Below are 23,682 nucleotides of genomic sequence, written 5' to 3' on the forward strand. Positions count from 1 at the left end.
AACCAAGTGTAAACCTCGCCTCATGAAACTATAAGTATCTGATTTGACTGCAGAATGAAAAACTAACTATGAAACACTGAACTCTTCAAGCTTCCCATTACTTTCTGGAACCTTCATACACAAAAACATGTGACTGAAAAACATTTGTATTTTTCCACATCCCTCTGCTCATCTTTTCCCAGCTTTTCTCCCCTTTCCTGTATGTTTGGAGGAACATGACCATTTGTAATCATGAAAAGTTACACTTCAGTGGCCGTGTCATCAATCTGACTTCGTACATATCCCTTTCACTTACCTCATTATGTGTAATAAACTTCAGATGAATAAACCTAGCAGCTCACTAGCGTGCTGACAGCACTGAAATCTAGAAAGTATCAAGGAAATGAAAATGACTCATCAGACATGCCAACCAGTAATGAAGCAAAGCTGGAGTACCAGGACATTTTCTGCCTAAAAAGAAAGCTGTAAGAAGTCTTATTTGTGAGGCTGATAGTAGAGAAACAGCTGTTGCACAAAAAAAGACACTAGAAAAAATATTTCATAAAGAATAGTTAGCTACTCTTTTCAGAGGTCACTTCATTGCATATTTGTATCACCAAATAGCTATGAAATAGTCTTAGCTGCTAAAGACAAGAAACTTCAAGAAGCAAGCACGGCTAATGAGTTAATGATAATATATCATAATTACTTTTGTTGCTGTTGTTGTATTTTTAATTTGGGAAGAATACAGCCCTAAGTCCTTCTCACATTGTTCAGCATATAAATTCATAAATCACTTAATTATTCCAGTGCTGACAGACTGATCCTGGCAAAGCACCTTCCAAAGAACATTGTATATGCCTTCAATAAGGACTATAAAATTTAAAGCAAAACTCAGTTTTACTTTGTTACCTCTTTATGTTCTTCTGCTCTTTCATTAGCAAAATGAAATTCTAGGAGCTGTTGTTAGGCCAAGGGAATAAATCTAGGCACACAAATGGATAATCTCTAGTCAACATTTCTGAATGTAACTGAACTTTGTGATTGCTGCAGGAGAGAGCATTTTAAAATATAAAACATCTCTTTGGTTTACATTAGGAAATAAAACCCTAAAATGTTAAATATTAAAACATCTTTGAAAAGAAATAATACAAGATCTAATTAGGTTTTAATTATTTGCAATGAAACAAAACCACATAAACTTGATATTTACTGAAATTTTTGTGAAAAAATGGCACAATTGGAACCATTACTATGTTGGGAAAAAAAAAAAAAAGACAAAAATTCCAAATAAATCCTAAAAAGCAGAGGATCAATAATTAAAGTAATTCTTCCCTAGGACCAACAAAGTTATCCATCACCTTGGTTTTTGTTTAGGTTCCACAAATAATGCTGTCAGTGATTCCTTACTAGCTTCACTTGTACAGTCCTTCAGCTCAGTGCACTTTGAGCTGACCAGTCTGTGATAATTCCATTCTTTGCTTGCACTTAAGTTGGATCCACAGAATTGTTTCCAGCTGTGTTTTCAATATAATTCCCCATGTTATCCTATTGATATAAATGTTGTGGAATCTATACTAGCCAAGCAAAGGATGTTCATATCATGTTGGCTTGAATACTTTTAGAACATGCTGGCTGTAAATCATTGTTGCTCTTTCCAAATCACAGAAGCGTGGCCTGTTCAAAATAGTGGAAGGTCAATCCATGGTACTAGTTCACATGTAGTAAATATCTTCTCAAAACTTTTTTTTTTTTTTTCTAGAAAGAGGACAAGAAGGAAACATTGGTAAATCATTTGCATGTTAATACTGTACGTAGGTACTGTACTTCTAAGTATATTTCCAGATGTGCAGCTCATATGACCTCTTTCAAAGAAGCACGAAGTTCTTCCTTGTGGTTGCACAAGGATTTCCATGTGCTTTCTAGGGCAAGCTGAGTAAAGCTCAACGATATCAAGCGTGATATACTCTGAAAGGAGGTCAAACGGTGCAAAATATAAAATAGTGAATAAGGAAAATAAACTGATGCAAACAATTCAGAAGAGTTACCCTTGAAATCATATGATTTAAATATTAATTTAATTCCTGATGCACGGAGGTGGCTCAGAGTTAAAGCATTCATTCGTTGGAAGGCTGGGGAGTTCTGGGCAGTGGGATCTTCCAGACTTCGTGTAGCTCCCTGCGCACTGACCAGATGCAGCCACAGGATGGAGCTCATGCACTTTGCATGCTGCACCATTCACACAGGGGAAAAAAAAAAAAAAAAAAAAAAAGAGAGAAAGAAAGAAAAAAGAGAAAGAGAAGAGAAAGAAAGAAGAAAGAAGAAGAAAGAAGAAAGAAGAAAGAAAGAAGAGAGTGAGCAAGCCAGACTTTCCCTTTGGCAGACTTCTCCTTGTCATACCCCGAAGTACACGAGCCAGAAAGTAGTCATGGATGAGACTGATTGATCTCCCTATGTTTACCAAGTCTTTATGAGTATTTCATATAGGCTTATCCGTCTGCCTCCTTGACTTCTGGTTACTATTATTTAGCTAAATCCATAAATTAAGGGCTGGAAAGGTAGAAAATAGAATGGGCAGTCCAGGGAGGTGGTGGAGACACCAACCCTGGAGGCGTTCAAGGAACGTTTGGATGTTGTGTTGAGGGACATGGTTTAGTGAGAGCTGTTGGTGATGGGTGGATGGTTGGACTGGGTGATCTTGTAGGTCTTTTCCAACCTTGGTGATTCTATGATTCTGAAATGTATCCCATTTATCATGAATGAGCTGAACGCTTCATTGCTTCAGAAGGAACATTATCTTGTAAGCGACTCTCTTGTCAACTGGTACCAAGTGTTCATCACAGCACACATCTGGTGGTGCCACAGAATGCTTGCAGAGAACAGGATGTGCTGGGTAGATCTAGGAATGCTCCTTAACCTTTGCTCTCGGAACCAGCCGGACTCAGGAGAGTGCCTCTAAAGCTTAAACATTTCTGCAGCTTCAGCAGGGAGATAACTGCACACAGTGACTTACAGTGAGGACTGCAAGACTGGGAGCCCAGCCCAGTAGCAGCAGTCCTGCTTTGCTGCGTTCACAAAGAGTGCACATCCCTTTCCTCTCAGTTCTTAACTGCAATTCTTCCACAATTCCATTTGTAACTTCACAAGGAAGACAAGGCAAATTGAAATGAATATTTTCCCTTACCTCTTACATTCTTGGGACTTAAAGACCCCATGAGTAGTACCTCAGTTGTAAACTCAGCAGGGCGTACTGTAGGTAAGCCAGTTTTGCACCAATACAGGTTCTGCAATTCCACTTTCCCTTCACTGTGTCTATATAGAGAGTAAAAACGTGCTTATGTACTATGCCGCTTTTAATCAAGGTTTATAACGAAGCCAGACAAGCACTGGAGCACTTTTATATAAATATTTCCCTGATGAATCACTGATCGGCACATCACAACGAGCAGCACTGGGGAAATACATTCCTCACAGCACCGTGAAGCAGGCACCTTTTAAATAATTTTAAATCATTCACAACGGAGTGAACGAGCGACTCAGGAAAGAGGGGAAGGAGCTGAGAAGAGCTGAGAGGAGCGGCCCAGCACCTGCGCACCTGAGGACCGCCGGGACCGGAGCGGGGGCGGGCGCTGGCCTCCAGGCTCCGCGCGCCTCTTTCCCCCCTTCTTTCCACCTTCTGCTCTATAACTGCCCGCCTCCTCTCCCGTCCCTGTCGACTTATCGGACGCGGCGCCGTGAGGGGAAGAGCAGTCGGAGGGAGGGGAGCGAGCGGCAGCACCCCCAGCCCCGACTCACCCGCTGCTGCCCGCCCAGGTCGGTGCGAACTCCGCGTCTGTGCCTCGGGGGCCGGGGTGAGGCGGGCAGGGGCGGGCTGCGAACGGGAGCGCTGTGCGGGCACCTGCGACGGACGGGGCGAAGAGAGGATAGAGATTTCTCCCCCCGCCCGGAGCAGCCTCCCTCCTTCCCGCGGCTGCTGCGGAGCGCGCCCGGGCGCATCGCTTCCCCAGCGGCTGCCGTGGGTGTGAGCGCGCTGCCCGGGCACGCGCGGAGGGGATTCCCGCTGGCTCCAACGGGATCCCGAGCCTCAGCTCGGTGGAGGGAACGCGCTGCCCCGCTGTCGTGCGAGTTGGAAGGCGCTTTCAGACGGGGTGCTCGCAGGAGCCGATAGCGGAGAGCGCCCCGAAGAGAGTCGAGAGGCGGCGAGGGTGGGGCTGCAGGTGGATGGCGTCGAGCCGTGCCGCGAGGGCTGCGGGAGGCGAGCGGGACGTAGCCGCCCTTGGGGCTGCTGGAGCCAGGTTGCGGCGCCCTGCCGAGCCCCCCGCCGCCTTCCCGCCCTGCTCGAGCGGGGGCGGCCGCCATGGCGGCGGGGCTGCGGCTCCCTTAGCGCGGCGGAGCGCTGGAGCGGGTCACGCTGCTCCGTTCGCCTTCGGGACGTCGACCCACGGAGTCTGTTGCCGTTCCCAGGCCGCGGCTGGGTGCTGGGTCGGGCTGCTCTGTGAGAAGCTACCGCGATGTAACCCTGGTGGCTCGGTCCCTGTTCCTTGGCCGCACTTAAGTAGCAGCCGGAAACACTGCACTCCTCTGGCAGGTCTTGCCTAGGGCACGTGGACGTACATCAGATTTCTCCCGGACTGAGAGGCCTCAAAGCCACCACGTACCACTGAGGAGGGTGCCCTGTTGCGAGGCAAATACGGCCCGGGCAGCCCTCAGCACGGAGCGTGGGAGCAGCACTGCTCGGGGCAGGGATCTTGGCTTGGCATGGGGGCTGGAGTTTGGTCTCTGCTGCCAGAGCTATTCAGTCAGATAATTCTGTTACCGAATAGTTAACAAAAGGAGAAATGTATAAAAAGCTGGAGGCTGTTTCTTCTCGTTCCCAGGTGATGTCAGCCACGAGGTGGCTGCAGACTCGTGTCTGCCATTGTGGGCCACTCCTCCAGTACAGAAGTCAACTCGTGCCTTGGTTGTGTTTTCTCCAGCACCAGTTGTACTTGTGTTGGTAAATCTTACCTCCTCTGTGCAATGGCTTTTCTCCTAGAAAGTGCAGGAGGGAGGATTACAAGTCAGTCAGTACTTATAGCTGTTATTTGAGAGGAGGTTTAATATCAAATCTAGCAAATGAGGAACTGAACCACAACTGTGTGTGAATATTTCAATATCTGGGTTATTACATGGGAAGAAATCCATGTGTAGTGGTGGCTGCACCAAAGAACGAGCTGCAAGCTGTCCTTTGAAGAGTCAGCATTTATGTGTTAAATGTATTTCTAAGGTGAGGAGAAGCCTCAGTATTCAGTGTAAGTTGCACAAGGCATGCAGATTTTCTCTTCCTTTTTTTTATTGCCTGTCAATAAGCTGACTGCTGATTCATCTCGCTCCAGTCCTTGGATTTGTGTATAGGAAACATGGGCACCTTGCTTGGCTTCTTGAGGTGGTGGTGGAGTCGCTGTCCCCCTGGGGGGGTTGTGGCAATGAGGGACACTATTGGGTGTGGTGGTGATGAGTGGATGGTTGCACTAGATGATCCTAGTGGTCTTTTCCAACCTCTGCTATTTGGTGTGAGATTCAAAACATGGATCTGAGTAGTGTGGATCTTGTTGGTAATTTGGCTAAAACTTAGTTAAACTCCTTTGGGGTTAGAACTTCAGATAATCAAGCAGCCTGTATATTTCTAGGTGCTATACCGAATGTCCGTGACTGACATTTGTGACATTAGACCTACCAAGTGCATGGGTAACTAATGTGAATTGTAAATGTTTGGAGAGAGAAGGACATACGTGTCTGTCATCTGTTGGCTGAGGTACATCAGTCTGCCTCTTGTATTCTTAGGTAGTGGTTGGAAAACTTGTATTATGCCTTCCTTAGAAGACAATGAAAATAGGGAAGGTAAATTAAATGATGGTATTTTGAGGATATTAGAGAAAGTGACGTGGGAAGTAAAATGGAGAGACTTGCAAAACAAAAACTTGTAAACCAAAGTTTACCAAAGTAAACTTTCAAATGCTGAGTCTTTGACAGCAGCAGGATTATGTTACTAAGCTTAGTTTAATTTTCCAGTAAAATACTAACAGGAGAGGGCCGCAAAAATTTTTAAGAAACTTGACTAAAACTACTTGAATGGTAGATAAATGTTCATAATATCACGTTTTTAAGTGTTCATGAATCTTCAGAGGTACATCTTTATATGTTGAGTAATTCAGCTGGAAAGTATTGAAAGTTGATGTTTGTAATGGATTGAGTTAGAGTAAATAATTTTGACCTCGGCATTGCCTACAGATAGAGTTAGTACTTACTCAGCTGATACCCTGCATGCCTTCTGGATAGTGTCTGCTTTAGTCCCTGCAAGTGCTAGATAGTACAACAGAGAGTGCTGAATAAGATAAAAGTAGGATAAACAGGGTAGGCTCTAGTCACAATGAAAAGAGAACTTGCTTCATCAGAACAAAATTCTGCTTTTTTTACAGCTGATGTATAAAATTGCTTGGTTGAACTGACCAGTAAATTACGTCACTGGGGATATTATATACACTTTTGGTATTTTATGGTAGTCTTTTTAAGTGCTGCTTAATCTAGAGATTGAGAATTCTCTACCATAGGTATCTTGTTAAGGGGCTTGCAACACTTAATTGTGTAAAGATGCCCATTTTGCCTTGTTATGCATACATAGCGAGCACTACTTCCAATACTAACAAGCCTTGCAGAGAATATTTTCTCTTTGCATGGGATCAATTTTTAGGACTGTCCGGCACTCAAAATGTACTCCTCTGTCTTAAGCAAAACAATTTGGTTAGTAGCTGTTCTCAGGATGTAATCTTTGCTTCACTGATATCCATAACAAACTCCTAGCTGTACTGCGTTTTTTTGTTTAATGGAATCAGTTTTTGCCTACACTTTCCATTGAAGACTTACAGGTTCATTAAGTATTTCTCTTCTGTGTTCTCAGACCCGCTGATACTGTATACGTCAAGTGGGAAATGATGCTGTGTTGGAATGAGGTACAGAGCTGCTTCCTCTTGGCTTTTTTAGCTGTTGCAGCTTACTCTGTCAGTGACGCCCAGGGCCAAGGTAAGCGATAAATAAAAAGATGGAGCTTTTTGCTAGGTAACTCTGATGTGCAGAAATAGACTTCTTTGTTCCAAATGCAAGTGTTGCTCCCTTCTGTTGGGATGCTGATCTAATATTACTGGAACAAAACAGGAGTTTTGCTGTTGATCTTGGGAAGAGAAGATCTGTGCATTTGTGTGTACTTCTTGAATTGTGTATGTGAAATATCGTAAACCATTCTGTTTGCAAGCTTGGGTGTCTCTTGTAAATAAGAGTAAAGAAAGAAAGTGTTCTGTATAACTCATTTTGAAACTACTTGTCTGAAATTGCTGTGACTGCCCTCTATGTGATCAAGAAAGCTTGAAGGACCGGCACTGATGTTAAACTCATAGAATTTACTTTTTGTCTTTGTTGGAACAATAACTGAAGTAACACACACAGTATCACACAGCACTGATACTGCAGGTTTTTCTTAAGTCTCCTTTATGAATACTAAAAAAATGCTGCTGAGAGTTTTAGTCTTACGTATTTGTTAGGTCAGATGGGTAGTGGTTTGATTTCTATGGGAACTTATCATATTGCATGAGGAAGGAGGGAGGAACAATACCAATGGGTTTCTATGATTTCTTAAGAAATTACTTTCTCTCAAAATTATGTAATCGCTTTGATTGAGTCTGCTGAGGCATAAGTGGGAGCAGAATTTGATCCTGGGGCTCTTCTAGGGCTACTGTGTAATGCATTATTCATGAACACACTCCACCTGGTGGCAACCTGAAGCTTTCTGACTTCTGATTAAAGCACATGGCTGTGCTGTCCGGTCTGCGTGGCACTCGGGCACTGGAGAAGCATACTGATGTACATATTTGGGCATCTGCAAGTGTTTTACAAGCTTCTCCCAGAACTTAGGGACACGTGTTAGCAGTAATATTAAAGTGGTGATGTGAACTGAATGAAGAAATATGCTTTCCCAATGCTCACTGCAACAGGTCTGGTCAGAAATACGGGCCAGAATGTTTTTGAGTTGATGAGCCAGTAAAACAAAGCATATGGTCAGTATTCTCCTGTCTCTGAATTTCAGTCCTGATGCATATGGTGAAGATTTGTAAAACAGGACTGAAGTTCATCTCCATACAGTTGTATGTAATTCCTTGAACTTGAGAAGCCATGTTCTTCCCCCTGCTTTCTTTCCAAGCTTTGGTTTAATCAGTCCAATGAGATGATGGTCAGAGAGGTTTTTTTTCCCGCAGTCACCACACCAGCAGAAGCCAGAGTTGATGTACTTGCTGAGTAAAGAACAATACTTCCCTTGTTCTTATATTCTTTCAGCAAGCATCAACTACTGAATGCTGTCAGCAGTTACATACTAAGCTAAGTGGAGTATTGCTTTGGCCCAGAATGACTGTGGTGGTGTTGAATGAGGTGATATGAAATCTCTAATCCATTTTCACAGAATAAAAATGTCTCTTACAGTGAAGTTATAAGATGTTTCTCAAATATCTTTTCTTAAGGTTGCCACTCCTTACAATAGCTCTGGCCAACTATTTACAATTTAATGCATCACATACTTTATGCTTGTCTGATTTAAGAAACTGCACACTCTGCCAAGGTATAGGAAGAGCTGGTATTAGTCCCAGCTTGTGTTTCCTTCCTTTGGCAAAGATGCTCTGTCAAAGATGTGTAACTTGGTGACTTCTTGGAAAGGACAAAATGTTTGGGACTCGCAAGTGAACATACCTGAAGCTGCAACTTATTCCTTCAGCTGAGGAGTTATCTATACCGAGCTACATTTATTGTTTGAATGCCATATATACTATCATATTCAGTTTTCTTCAACAACAGTTGTTCTTTCATCACTGCCATTTCTTTCTTCAGCACGATGTCAGATGAACAACAGCCACAAAAATTCCATTTTTCATGTACTTAATTTTTTATATAGTACACAGTGAAAAAAAGTTACAGGCAAGAGAAAGCTTCAGAATTTTCCATTTATTCATAAAGTAACTTTCTTTAGGTATTTTCCTTCTTTATTTAAAGATGGAAACTTGTCTGCTTTGCAATAATTTCCATGTGTTACTAATGTAAATGCAATGCATATTAACTTGTTCGGTTCAGTTCTTCAGATGAAAATACATTGGAAGCTGCAAGGTATAGTTAACATCCAGTTTTAGAGTATTGAATGTCCCTCAGACAGCTGCAGATATGCAGTTCATGGTATTTTTCATTTCCATTAAATTGCTGAATAGTTCAGAACTCTCTTTCCTGAGTTGTCCATAAGAATAATGCATTTGAAGCACTAATCTATCTGGTTCCATAAACCGAAGCCTTGAACTTGTCTTTAGTTTTCTCTTGGGTGACTGCTCTAATGTTGCTGACGGCCATTCACTTTTGCATTCCTGTAAAGCCTCTTAACAAGCTCTAGCTACTGATTTTTATCAGTTAACTGACTCAGCTTGGATTAATTTTTTTTCCCTCTCTGCAAGAAGTGAGATTTTGTTCCACAGACAATAAAGGTCCAAAGAAATAAAGATATCCTCTTCAGGTTGGTGAATGTGTAGTAATTCCCATCAATATTTCGTTGTCTGTTCCAGTGTTAGATTTTTAACTTCCTTAGCTGTATGTACTTCTCTGTGCCAGAACATTAGTCTTTGCACAGCTACGACACAGCTGAATTTGTTTCAGTTTGGTGAAAAATTCTTTTTTTCTTCATGGTTCATTGCTGTGTGGGAATATCTATTCCTCTGCAGTGCCACCTTTGATATAAAAAGTACCCACTGAAAATTGACTAGTTATGTAAAGACTATTGTGGCACAACTTTTCTAGTCTTTCACATTATAACTCCGTAGTAAACAGAAAAGCCTCTGGTGATTGTGTCCTTCTTTCCTTGTAAGACCTGTGATTGGTTTTTAGGGGCTCCCAAAATATACTGGGTTTGGTGACGGCTAATAGCAATTAGGCCAGGACTATGCTTCTTTGTTAGAAAGTGCTTTCATCGCTTAAGTTGAAAGCAGAATGGAATGACAGGGGAAGGAGGAAGATGGCAGAGGAAAAAATAAAGATAAAAACCTGAAATCCAAAGATGAGAGGTTTGGTTTTCTTTGTCAGTATGTGTTTTTTGGTTATGATTGCTCTCAACTCTGCCTCGTAAACCCCATACAAATTTACCACGTAATCCTAGTGAAACAAATGCAGACAGTATGCAAGTGTAAGAAGTTTATTTGATTCTTTTCTCAGACAAAATAAATATGAAAGGAATTGCATATTTTCCAAATTTCTAGGTATGGTTTGTCACTCTTGTTCATTCAGCACCAATTCAGTATGACTTATGTATAGTTCAGAAGATGGAATGAATCTTGAGAATGAATTAAAAGCTGTAATCCATAACTGCAGTCTGCTTGGCTTTCAAAACTTTTTGCCATAGTCTCTGTCATTGTACTACAATTATAGCATGCTGAATGTTCTTGCAGAAGCCTGCCCACCAAAATATTTTTGCAGTACTGGGGCCAAATTTTCAAAGAACTGATACTGCATTCACAATGATTCTCGCACGTGCTCCTACTTGCAGTCTTTCTTCTAAACCCCTGGGAGGTGGCAGGCAGTTTGAAGGCCAGTCTGACAAGATTGTGCCCAGCAAATAAGGGAATGCACTGTTTGGGTGTGTGCCTGATGCTGCAAATCAGAACAATTTTGCATATATGGAATTGATGCGCTACCTGCTGCTTCTGTCCTCTTGCCTCTCTCTTGAGCTTGTTCTTTCAAATCTTTGGGAGTACTGAGGTGTTACTAAGCTGCTCTTGATGTTATGTACTCACTTTTTCTGTGTTCTGTTTTGAAATCCCTCAATGCAAAGAGGAATAGAACAAAGCTGTCCCTTATGAATTGGTGGGCTGGATACAAGGAATAAATATCTTGTGCTAAAGCTCCAGACTTCTAGGACACAAAATATTTTTTGTTAATGACATTTAAAAATCCGCCACCTCAGATGTCAAAAACACTACAGTTTTCCTCTTTCCTTCTCCTTTCTTCTGCATGATCTTGGAAAAAGAAATGAGTAGGAAAAAGTAATCAATTGAGGACAGGTCTTTGGCTGCTGCTGTTGCCAGACTTGCATTGACTGCAGCAGGTTAAATGGAGAGGCCAGAGACTCCTGGATAGCACGTTCTGCCTTGTAGACTCAGATGCTCCATATGCTGTAGTCCTTAAATCTCAAAAATATTGTAAGAACTATTGGCATATTATGTGTAGTGGACCAAAAAAACATGGCCGTGGGCCCGGTCAGTCGAGAGCTCTATTAGGCTCTAGGGCAAAGAAACTGGCACTTCTCCCAACTCTTGCAGATAATTTTCCTTCTGTTTTAGATGTGCCAACAGAAACCTACTAAGGATGGTAGTGACAAGAGGCATGCTTAAAGAGACTGAAAAGTAAAGGAAAATGTTCTGTGGGCTGTGGAGGTAGTAGGAAAAGGAGGGGTAATGTCTGTGGAGGACTTAAGCTTTTCTAACTCTTCTTATTGCTCAGCCTCCAGATGGCTTCCCCTTTCATTTTAAATTGGTTAGTTCTGTATGAGCCCAAACCTATTCAAATGTATAAAGATTCTCCCTTATTGGCAGCTGTGAATATCACAGGCTGCACCGCTAGCAGCTGTGCATTAGTTGTCTGCTGTGAAAGGGGGATGTGACTCCCTGGAGTAGAAGAGAAATACTCTGTAGGGTATTGTCTAACAATGGTGCTTGCCAAAGTAGAAGGATGCTCACTGCGAGGGGCCAGTTAATGTACATGTGCACCGTACTGCTGATATTGCTTAACAGTCTAGGTTGGATTTTCTATTTGTTCCTCTGTGTGTTACTTCCCTGAAATGTCATGTCTTTCATGCTCTTATTCATTTCACCTGCTCCTTCTGATTGAAACCCATGTGATGGCACAAGATAAAGGAAGGCCAGATTTTGTTTACCGTTTCCAAATTACTCCCTACCTAAATCTTTACTATCCTGTGCATGTCTTCTGGTGATGAGACCAAAGCAGTGCTTGCAACTGGGCAAATGTTTGTCCCTGTGGCTAAGTGTGTAAATTGGACAGCTGATGCTCCTTCTGCCTTGTGCACCCCTGTCTTTCCTCTTGGTTACAGTACCTTCACAAGGCTTTGAAAATTTGGCCCTGAGTGACTTCAGATGTGGGGCAAAACCCACAATGATGTGAAGTGAAAGAAGCTGTCTATGTAACACACACTGTCAGCATAAGCAGGGAGAGCAATTTGAATTCCGTTGTATTAACAAAGAGCATTTGTATTACCAGCTTTGCCTGCTAAAGTAGAGTCTTAACATCTAACACTGTTTGTTTTCCTGTCTTCTGCTAAGTTGTTAGCTTGTTTTTGTAAACAGTTAAATAAAAGGTATGTCTGAGGGAAGTAGTGCACCTGGGGACGTCGTTTTACAAACTAATAAACTGATACGTGACATTTGGAATAACTTGCATCCTGTGTTAAAATTTTGTGTCGTCCTCCTACATGTTTGTTTTAATGTTTAAAATTGATGATTTCCTTTATTTGAATTTAAATGTTGTTTTCTTTCCCCACTTGCAGTGTCCCCACCAACAAGGCTAAGGTATAATGTAGTCAATCCTGACAGTGTACAGATCTCTTGGAAAGCCCCCAAAGGGCAATTCAGTGGATATAAGCTGCTTGTCACTCCAAGTTCAGGTAAAATGAAAATCTGTATATTCTCTTGTAAGGTGAAATTACTCTTGGCATCTGGACCTAAGGTTAGGCAGCTTTTCTGAGGCTAATGTCAATTTTTAGGAATAAGGAATTGTGAGCAAACTGTGGGTAAGAATATTGGCCATGCAACAGAAGAGTAAAATTTATTGAAGCACTGGGTAGTCCTAGGCACAGAATATGGGAACTGATGGTAGCTCTACTTCATGTGTAGTCCTTGGGATTGTCACTGCTCATCTGTCTTTACCTTTCTTCCAGTGTGGTGTAAGGAAGACTATAGGAAGTGCTTGAGGGAGAGCGCAGGAATGTCATTTCAGTCAGAGCTTTGAGATGGATCTCCGTGGGCCTTCTCCCATGGTGAACTTCTCAGAGCGAGATTTTAGAACAAACATGAGCATACAATCATTCTTTCATTCAAAAGCATTTTTAAAAACAGAAGATGAAGTGGCTATATAAGGCTATCTTATGGAGGTACTACTTCTATCTATATTCACATTTAGCTAAAATACGTATGTATATACCTCTTCTTATATAAAGTCTCCTGAGAAAGGGGCAAAATGGAAGAGTGTGAAACAGCTATGCTGTTGTGTGCATTTCTGTATTAGTTATTTTTCGTTTTATTATGCTTTATGAGCCTCGTCATCAGACAGCGTGTTCCTTAATGATACCACATAATACTTCTCTTGGATGATGGTTGAGATCATCTTCTTAGCAAGTTTGGTATCAGTTTGGAGGAAATTATTGATAGGCTAGAAGTTAGGGTTGCTGTTCAAAGGGATCTGGACAGCTGAGAACTGTCTGACTGTCTTTCTGGGCTGACAGAAACCTTACCAAGTTTCATAAAAGAAATTTATGAAAATCTTATGAAACAAATGCAAATTCAAATTTGCAGAAACCCCTGAAGGGAGAATGGAAAGAAAAAGGAACTGGGTTAATGGTGCCCATTGCCAGGGCAAGAAACAATATGCATGAACAGCAGTGCAGGAGTTATTGCATCAGGAACATGAGGAAGCACTTCTTTAGTGTGGGGGTGACCAAACACTGTCACAGGTGGCGCAGGGAAGCTGTGGAGCTTCCTTCTGTGGAGGTATTAGAAAGCAGTGTGGATGTGGTCTTGGGCAAGTGGCTGCAGGATGCCCTTCTTGAGTTGTACAAAATGAAGCCTGGAAGTCCCTTCCAACATCAGCCTTTTTTTGACTCTGAGAAACCTCAGAGGTTCCTTTCAGCTTACATAATTCTGTGATTTCATATCATTAATCTTTAGTCTGTAATTTTGGTTGCAAAAAGTACTTCCCTGCTTTCTGAGCTGATTATTTGATTTTTCACTTTTAATAAAGTGTCTCATTGCCCAATACTCATCTGGCACAACTTTTAAAAGCAATATGTTGGCTATTCTGTGAGACCTAGATACAGATGCAAGGGCTGATTGGATTGATTGTATCTAAAAACTTGGTTTCTTTTTGATCAGGGTGTTTGACTTCTTGCTTTTTGGTGATGTTGTCTGACCTAGTCTACTCCGGATAGTTCCAAAAGTGGACAATAAAGTACACTTGCATCTTAGGAGAGTTTGAGGTGGTTTTAACTCACTGCATTTTACCTTTCTACAAAAAAGTAATTACATCTTTGCTTATTTTTGATCTTTTCTGTTACAGGTGGAAAAACCAATCAACTAATTCTTCAAAACACTGCAACCAAAGCAATTATTCAGGGTCTAATTCCAGACCAAAACTATGCCCTTCAGATCATTGCCTTCAGTGATGACAAGGAGAGTAAGCCAGCTCAAGGCCAGTTCAGAAGTATGTATCTTTTATACCTGACATGCAGAGTTGATCAACCATTCAGCATAATTTATGAAGCTGTAACAAACTGATATTGAAAACAGTAAGGGAAATACAGTTTCTTCTGTTGGTAGAAGGCTGTTTGGAACCACAGACTTTATCTGATACAGCTACAGTTGGAGGCCTGAATTAAGGCAATTGCACAGGAGTTTCTTGCTTTGGGCTTTGTTTCTTTTGGTTTGGAATGCCTATCTTTGCCATTCCTTTATGAAATTAGCCAGTGTCTTTTGGAAGAAAATTTTCAGTGAGTAGAAACGAGAAGGGAAGTATAGTAATCTGATATAACAGAAAGTTTTCCTCCCTGCTTCCAAATGTTTTTATTAAACATTTGTGTAGCCATACCAACTGACAAATAGTTATTTGTTCTATGATAGTGTGAAACTTACACTGTGATTCTTACTGGTCTTAAACTGTCAAATATGTTTACAAAGTAAGCTGAAGGCTCTTATCTGACTTATTCATGTTGTTAATATTTCTAATAAAGTGAAAATGTAGCATTATAAGAAATTCAAACAAAACCCTGATTTGTTCTTCATTTGCATCTTAAGTAGCACTGTCAGTTTGGTCAATGAAGAGAAAAATGTGTCAGTTTGGAGGTATAGTTGAAATCATGCTGAATTAATTCCCTTGATGCTAAGTATCTTAATAACAGTTTGTGGGGGATGCTACTTGTTCTGAATGCTCAATCACTTTACTCTTAGAATGAACATGAGACAATATGTGGTGACTGCTTGATGTGCTGTGTGTAAGAGTTTTTTAGCTTTTTATCACAGCTACTGTGTATTTATTATTTTAAATAATCCCATCCCATTTAGGAAACCCACAAAACCACAGATTACTTCAGCATTAAACCCACAGAAAGCTATACCAGCTTCTATAATATAGGTGTGGTTCTATTTTGAACTAGTTCCTCAGGAAATGCAGAACTGGCAGCATGATTTAACAATGTGGGAATTAAGTTCTGTTTAGTATACTCCTCCTCTGCTGCCAATGAAAACATGTAAAACTTAACAAGATGGGAATTTCGTTTGGCCAAATGAATGATGCCTTACATAAATAAAACCAGGAATGATGGATATACAAAAACTTCCTTCCTCTTATCCCGTATTCCATGTTTTTCCCCTTCTCTGACAAATGGTTGCTGACTCTAAAGATAAGAAGAGGTTAAACAAATTCAAAACTTTGAGAATATCCTGGATTTTAGTGCACTGAAAGTGTGTATTTTATGCACTGGAATTGTTTGATGTTCGAAGAGTTTCTCTTGATGCTACAATAAAGTATTATTGTTAAGAGTATTCCTTTTACATAGTTAGATATGCTTTTTTTTTTTTTTCCTGTTGTTGCTTGTGAATTATTATACAAGATCACTGGGAGATTTCTTCTTTTTAAGATGCATCTATAAAAATGTAGTTGGTTAGTTCATTGCCTGTGTGAACAAGTAAAAAAAAAAAACTGATGTCTTTTTGTATAACTTTCTTATGCATTCAGATTGTTGTTACATTGATGAAAGGGCTTTCCCCAAACCAAAAATCTGTCACAATGTGACTGACTTATCTCCTGGGAGAATTTTAAGACTTTTGTTCCATTTCTCTACGGACTCACTCCTCTGCAGCATTAGGATTAGAAGGGTCATCAGCACCTCCTTAGTGATGTTTGCTCCTAGTCATTATTTAAAGGAACACTCTTACTTGCTTAGCAGCAGCGTCTTTTTTGTTTAGTGTTTCTCTGGCTATTTTACCTCTTTTATTTCAATTAGAGTGGAGTTAATTAAAAAAAAAAGTTAATTTTTGGCCAGTATCCTTAGTTCTGTACCTGGAGTGAGGATGTTGTGAGTTCTGGGGAAGATTTTCTTATTGAGAGATTTTACAATGGCTTATTGTCTTCATAAGAACTTAAGATGGTTTTGTGATTATATTTTGGGTTGAGGCTTGAGAGAATGCTGTTTCAGATACTCCACATGCAGTTGGTTTAAATCAGTGTAATCCATTTGGCTTTGATTTTGCTTCTGTAAAACAGAATGCCTGTGTTGTCCTTTTTATATTGTGTGTTTCAAGAGATAACAGGTAGTCTTTCACAGTCTCACAATGTTTTGGGAAGGACGTAGCACAGAGTGACTCTGATCCAGGCTAAGATTTGGTGCCTACTTGAATGAATGTTGGTCATAATCCAGGCCTACGTAAACTAAGGTTTTTAACTGGGGTAAAATTTTGCTTTCTATGACACACCTTTTTTTCTTTTTTCCCGAGATGTTCCTGGCCATTGTAGATTGCAGGGATTTTGACACCAGTTAACATTCAAAGGAAATTATGTAATTTATTCCTCTGATATAGATATATATATATATTATTCTTTTCCATAATATATTATTTTTGCAGTGATTTTTTTTGCAAAATCTTTCAAACTACATTGGAGTAGGGAGATACTGGCTATTAATAAAATATAAAGATTAGCTAATCAAGCTAGATTCTGCTAGGCTTTTATGAGAAATCTAAGACCTAGAGGGTGATGTATCCTATGCTCTTGAAAGACAGGAAACTATTGAAGTGTAAGCTTTGGAAAAACTCTGCTGTTGTGGGAATACTTGGTGCCCTGAACACAGATTTCGGCATGGGATTTAAGCTGATTTTTGCAAAGAAGATAATGTAATAGCTGGCTTATGTGATCTTGTGCTGGATGACCTGCAGTAGAACTTTGCAGTACTGGAGTTTGCCCAACTAGCTTTGCCAACTTCTGCAGTTATATTTCCAGTGCTGACTCTTATTATAGGCTTAGATGCCGATGTCACTGTATTTGGACTCTCTTGAATGAGAAGAATCACTTTTGAGAACTTTAATGTCTCTAGAAGGGAGTGAGGGGGGCAGAATCATGAAGTAATAAACCCAAAGAGAGTAAGAGCAACAGTCACTTATTACCTAAGTATATTGCAAGATATTGTGTGAAATGTCTCTATTTGAAAGAGGAAAACAACGTGCTTCCATTGCTCTGTTTCTGGTTTGATTGATTTATTTTTCCCTTTATTTTTCTAGTTAAAGACATAGAGAGAAGAAAAGAAACAAGTAAATCCAAAGTGAAGGATCCAGAAAAAACAAATGCGAGTAAACCAGCTCCAGAAGGTCAGATGTGACTTGGGTGATATTGTGATAATAACCAGCTTCTTTGTTTAACTTGGCCACTGCATAGATTTTCTTTAAATCATTACTTCAGATCTTGTTTCCAGGGTAGTTTAGTTGAGCAGAAGGGAAAAAATCAGTATTTCCATGAATACTGGAGAGTTTCTACAGCAGAGGGATGACTTCTAGTTCTGTATTCTGTTTTATCACATTATACAGTAAGCACTAACTGCCACTATGAGTAGCATAAAAGCAGGCTTTGAACCTGCATTAAAAAAAAAAAAAAATCATACTACCTTTACATCCCCACTGGGTGCTCTAGTTAAAAAAATGAAATAAAATTGTGTGCATGTACTTGTATGGGTGGGTATATAATTAAATAGATCTTTTTTCATATAGCTGTTTTTAATGCATTTATGTGTGTGTGATGTCGTGTCATCTTGCTTGCAAGACAAACTTAACTAATGTTAACTCCTACCTGAAATTAAATGGATATTCTTCTGTAATTGTGATATCATAACTTATTTCTGCCCTAAGGACGGTCTTGTATTTGAAAGAATTTGAAATACTTTGGGGGAAAAAAAGCTTTTGTCTAGTTGTGAGGAGTTAATCTTCTGGCAAAATGTAATATTGCTTATCATGAGAAGCTCATCTAGAATGGGCAGCAACTTCTATTTAAGGCTTTAAATTATTTGGTTGTATCAGTGTAGTTTGTGTCAGAGCAAAACACACTTTCATCTAGTACTTGTGGGAAGCTCTTGCTGTTCTTTTGTTGTAATATCTTTTATTAGAAAACTGGGAAGGCAAAATGTCTCAGTCAATGAAGTTGACCAAAAAGAGGTTAAAAAAAAAACCAAAAACCTGCCAACAACACCAAAACCCAATTATGCTGATTCGTATGAATCCTTGCTTGTGTTTAAACCCAATCACAGCAATATTCAAATGCAGCGTACTTTTTTCTTACTGTCTAGCTGTTCATATTTCTTCCTTATGGACAGCATAATGATTCACCAAAGTGATAGAGATTCCAACTGAATGACTTCAGGGAGAATAGAGTGAGAGCCCGGGCAAAAAAGTTGTGCAGAAACAACAATGTCAGCAAAAAATGCTTAGGAGTGAATTCAGAAATGAAGCATGAGGAATAATGGTATCAATTTTTTTCTAGTTTAATGTATAAGGGCTGGTCCACCTCAAACTGAAATTGAATCATTGGATTAAAAACAAAATAAATCACGAAGTGTCTCTGAAAGAAATAAAAGCAAAATATTATGGTAAAACTGTGAAGAATAACTTGATCCTCTGCAGGTGTTTGACAGGAAATGGTCTGAGTGTGACCCAAAGAATTAATCACTTAAATAGACCTAAAGAATTAGACGCTTAATTAGTTTCATAACAATTTGATATTATGTCTGTATTTTATGCATTTAATAGCATCTCTGATACATTCTGTGGCTGAGTTATATCTTTAGTTCAAGTTGGTGATGCTGTAAAAGTTAGCAGTGCAAAAAAAAAAGCCTCCAACAATTGGGTAGTATGATATATTACCTGAAAATGGAGCAATCTTTGCCCACAAAGCAAATTGAAAACAACCATTGTCCAGACTGATATTGTTGGGACATGGTCAATGCTTCTGTTCTTGTCTTAGCTGGAAGGGTAGCAAAAGCTTATTTAGCCTTTTCTGCAAGTACCAGAGCCAAGTTTTGAAGTAAGAAGGTGCCTTCTGTGAACATCTGCTCCACTTCTTACTGAGGGATGGTTTGAAAAGGTGAGACTGGATGATCTTTGCAGGCTTTACAAAAGCAGAAGTCATAATTCATTTTTCTGCATATGAAGAATTGTCTCTCAGAATTCTCTGATGTGAATGTTAGGACAGGTTTGGCATTTTAATAGGTCATGTAATCCCAACTCAATGTTTTGGGGCAAAATTAATGCATAGCAATAAACTTGTTAAAATGTACAGAAAGTGTGTGAACGCAGTCCATAATTAGTGTGTGTTAAGGTAGCTCTTACCTGTTGATCCATGTGTATCATGCTGATTTTTCTGAAGGGCACCAGGGGTACGTAATTATTGAAGCTTGTTGTTCATAAATGCTTAACTAATAACTTTCTTCAAGAAACTCTGTCAAGTGGTTTGTGTGGCTCATGAGAAATTTTTTCAGCAGCTCTAGTATCCCAGGTTAAAATTTTCCACGTGTTATGTCCTGACTGTTTAGATAGTTTGGAAAGATTGATTCCTTTCTTTCCTACTCAAAGTACTGTGCTCTTATCTCAAATAAATCTGCAGTGTATATCAGTAGTGTCATCATGCTGAATTAATTCACCTTTTAATTTATACATCAAATGTTAACAGTGTGTTTGATTTCCAGAAAGCTCCTCTGGTTCTTCTGTACAAATAATTTCAAGTGTTGAATCTTCTTCCTGTATTTCTCAGAACCTGTCAGTTTTCAGCTTAGTGATAGATTAATCACTGCTGCACACTCAGTAACATCAGAAGCCTTTTTTTCTTCCTCTCTGTTGAGATAAAGTTCATGGACTCACCTTCATTCAGCATGCACTGATATTTGAGTACTTGTACCTTGGCACTTCTCCAATTCTATCATGTACAAAGCTCCTTTCTTCACAATGAAAGGGATTAATACGTTCTTTGCCTTCTCAGATGTTTTGTAGTTTTTCAAAGAAATACTAGGAGTGATTCTGTAGTCACACCCCTTTAGGGAGAGAAGAATCGCAGTGTTTTTGACTGCATCCTGTACGTGACTGTATCCTTTCAAGTGCTTCAGTTAATGCCTGTAAAGTTCTCAGACAATGATTTTAATGACAATAACGAAACACAGAGGGCCAATTTTATTTTTTTTGCTTGCAAACTTTATTTGGGGATTTTTTTTCTATGAGAGTTGTTGCAGGTTAGCCTAGGCTATCTGCCAAACTCTTACTTAGTTGCTTTCTCCATGAGGATAGTGGGAGAAGATAGGAAGAACAGAAATGAGAAAGTGTTGTGGTTTAACCAGGCAGGTAGCTAAGCACCACATGGTCGTTTCTTCCCTTCTCCCTGTCTCCCAATGGGATGGGGAGAGAATTGAGGCGGGGGGGAAGCCGAAAAAACAACAGAGTAAACTTGTGAGATGGTATCATCACTGAATGGCCAGGGTCGGAAGGGACCTCAAGGATCATGAATCTCTGACCCCCCTGCCACATGCAGGGCCACCAACCTCCCCATTTAATACTAGACCAGGCTGCCCAGGACCCCATCCAACTTGAACACCTCTAGGGACGGGGCATCCACAACCTCTCTGGGCAAAAAAATATAAAATCTGCTTAATAAAATAGAAAAGGTAGTGTGGGGAAGAATCTATAGTAATGATAATTAGATGTATAAAAATTAAGGGATGTACAAGCAATTGCTCACCACCCAGTGACGAGTGCCCAGCTGGACTCTAAAATCAACTTTGATTTTTATTTTTTTTTTTCCCAGCTGAAACCAGGACAGAATGCTCATGGATTGTTTGCCAGATATCATCACAGGCAAATCAGATTAGACTTGACTTGAGGAAAAAAAGCACCCCATTTATTGCCAGTTAAAATAATAATTAAAAAACAACAACAAAAAAAAACCCAACAAAACTAATTGGATAGTAGGAAACAGAACTACAAGCATTAAAACAAATTTGCCTTCCTCTCTTTCCTGAATGTTTTTATCATATTTTTCTTCTTCCAATGCTGTGCACATAATCAAGTAATACAAAATGCATATAATTCATAAAATACATTGGTATGTGAATCTGATGCTTGGATTATAATAGCTCTTCCAGTAACATCATGCTGGTCTTTAGATGCTGATAGAAATGAGAGGTGCAGTAGACTTTCACAGAATCACAGAATTGTGATTCTTTCAAAACACTCGGGTTTGTTTTCTTCTTCCAGTACTGCTATCACCTTTGTAGGTAATTAGCATTCACCCTGTAGCTATCGAATGGCACTGTGTTGCATACTGTAGGAATGAAATCCAGAGAGGTATATTAAGATGCTGTTCAGCAGAAGAGACTAATGATTTGATTTGTCTGTTTAATTAATGTCAGCTGCTTCAGTATGTACTGCTAGATAGTGTGAAGTCAGCGTTGTGAGGTATTTTACTTAGCTCCAGGAATGAATACCTTCTTAGATACTGCTCTGTTGGCTGTGTTTCTTAGTTTACTCTTTTCATCCTGGCTAGCGTAACTGCAGATGTTGGTTTTAGTTTCTTTTCTGTGGTATTTTTAAAAATTACTTGTTGAATTTTACGCTACAGAACTCATTAATTATGTCTTTGTTCAACCTGTAATTGGTTGTATTGACAATGTTTCACTGTGGTTTCTGGAGGGCACTTCAGCTTTTGCATTATGAACAAGCAGAAGAAAGAGATCACGACTGTTTTGTGTGGGCATATTTCCCAGTGCCATTCTGTTCTTCCTATGCATTCTGTCATCTGTTTGTTGTATGTTAGTCTGTTTCTGCAATCTTAGGCTAAAAGTACAGGTTATTGGAAAGTACTTTTCTCTCACTGTCAGTGTGAATTCTTTTGTCCTATTTAGTGACTGCACTAAATACTACAGTCATTCAGTACAGTCAGACAGGTTTGCCATAGCTCCATGCCTCTATATTCAACCAGCAGCAAGGCTGAGCATGTATTCCTAGTTAAGTGCTCTCAAATGCACAAACACGTTTGGCCACAAAGATCAGCAGTCTCACTCAGGGTACACACCAACAAAAACATCAGTGGCCTCTTCCTGTTTACCTCTCTAGCGGCTTGGGATGAAAGCCAATAAGTGGGGAAAAAAATATGACCCCTTCAGTAACTGCTTGGATCTCCTTATCTCTAATTGTGTCATGCAGACAAATACACAGGCAGACAGGTCTCTCAGTTGACTTTCACAGCAGAATCTCTACAGGCCTAGATGTCCTAGTCTCTCTTGTAGCCTGCTCCAGCTGTCTCATAGAGACACACAGATATTTGGCCCAGGCTAATAATTGCTTTGATACCTGGCTCCCAAGCTGCTTTCCCTATTTCCGGCTAGTTTGCTTGATATTCATTAGACTTTATATATTGACACATGTACCCTTGCTTCTCCTAATTCTAGCATGATGGATATGTGAGAGCTCATGAACTGTCATCCCTGCTGCAGTTGCTGACAGTGTAGATCTAACTTGCTGTGATTGGTATCACAGGCATATGAGCTTGTGTCAGTGACTTTAGTTGCTGGCATTCAGGGCTGCATACATGTACAGAGAGTAGTGTGCTTCTCACACAGAATAATAGCTACAAAAGGCATTTAATTAGAAGATGGGGCACTGTGGGATTATTGGGCATAGGACTTTTATCTTTTTATTTTCCCATGCTAGTTCTTCTACAAATTACCTTGATCTCTCCCTTTCCCAACCTTTGGCTCCTGCACTAAGCATATCGTACTAAGGCTTAGACAATCCTCATTCCTTTATGGAATGTTAGGATGACTTGGGTTGGAAAAGGCCCAAAGGATCATGAATCTCCAACCCCCCTGCCACAGGTAGGGCCACCAACCTCCAGATCTGGTACTAGACCAGGCTGCCAAGGGCTCCATCCAACACCCAACCTGGTCTTGAACACCTCCAGTGTTGGGGCATCCACAGCTTCTCTGGGCAGCCTGTTCCAGCACTTCACTGCTCTCTCTGTGAAGAACTTCCTCTGAGATCTAATATAAACCTTCTGTGTTCGAGCTTAAAACCATTCCCCCTTCTTCTATCACTACCTACCCAAGTAAAAAGTTTATTCTTTTCCTCTTTAAATACTGGAAAGCTGCAATGAGGTCTCCTCACAGCCTTCTCTTCTTCATGCTGAACAAGCCCAGCTCCCTCAGCCTGTCTTTGTAGAGGAGGTGCTCCAGACCTCTGATCATCTTCATGGCCCTCCTCTGGACCTTCTCCAACAGCTCCACATTTTTCCTGTGTTGGGGGCCCCAAACCTAGACACAGTACTCTGGATAGGGCATCTCATAAT

General features: G+C 40.3%; 1 protein-coding gene across 1 annotated transcript in view; it reads left to right on the forward strand.

Moving 5' to 3' along the window:
• The first annotated feature begins 3,714 nt into the window (after positions 1-3,714).
• Positions 3,715-23,682, forward strand: part of COL14A1 (collagen type XIV alpha 1 chain) — a 117,520-nt gene continuing 97,552 nt past the window's right edge. Inside the window, exons 1-5 of the mRNA XM_042869182.1 lie at positions 3,715-3,792; positions 6,917-7,038; positions 12,593-12,709; positions 14,377-14,520; positions 17,589-17,675. Coding sequence (XP_042725116.1) covers positions 6,948-7,038; positions 12,593-12,709; positions 14,377-14,520; positions 17,589-17,675 — 439 coding nt within the window. The 5' untranslated portion in view covers positions 3,715-3,792; positions 6,917-6,947. The remainder of the gene's footprint in view (positions 3,793-6,916; positions 7,039-12,592; positions 12,710-14,376; positions 14,521-17,588; positions 17,676-23,682) is intronic.

The sequence above is a fragment of the Lagopus leucura genome, unplaced genomic scaffold (assembly GCF_019238085.1).
Source record: "Lagopus leucura isolate 7727_CA_CO unplaced genomic scaffold, USGS_WTPT01 Super-Scaffold_100002, whole genome shotgun sequence".
In the NCBI taxonomy this organism is placed as follows: Eukaryota; Metazoa; Chordata; class Aves; order Galliformes; family Phasianidae; genus Lagopus; species Lagopus leucura.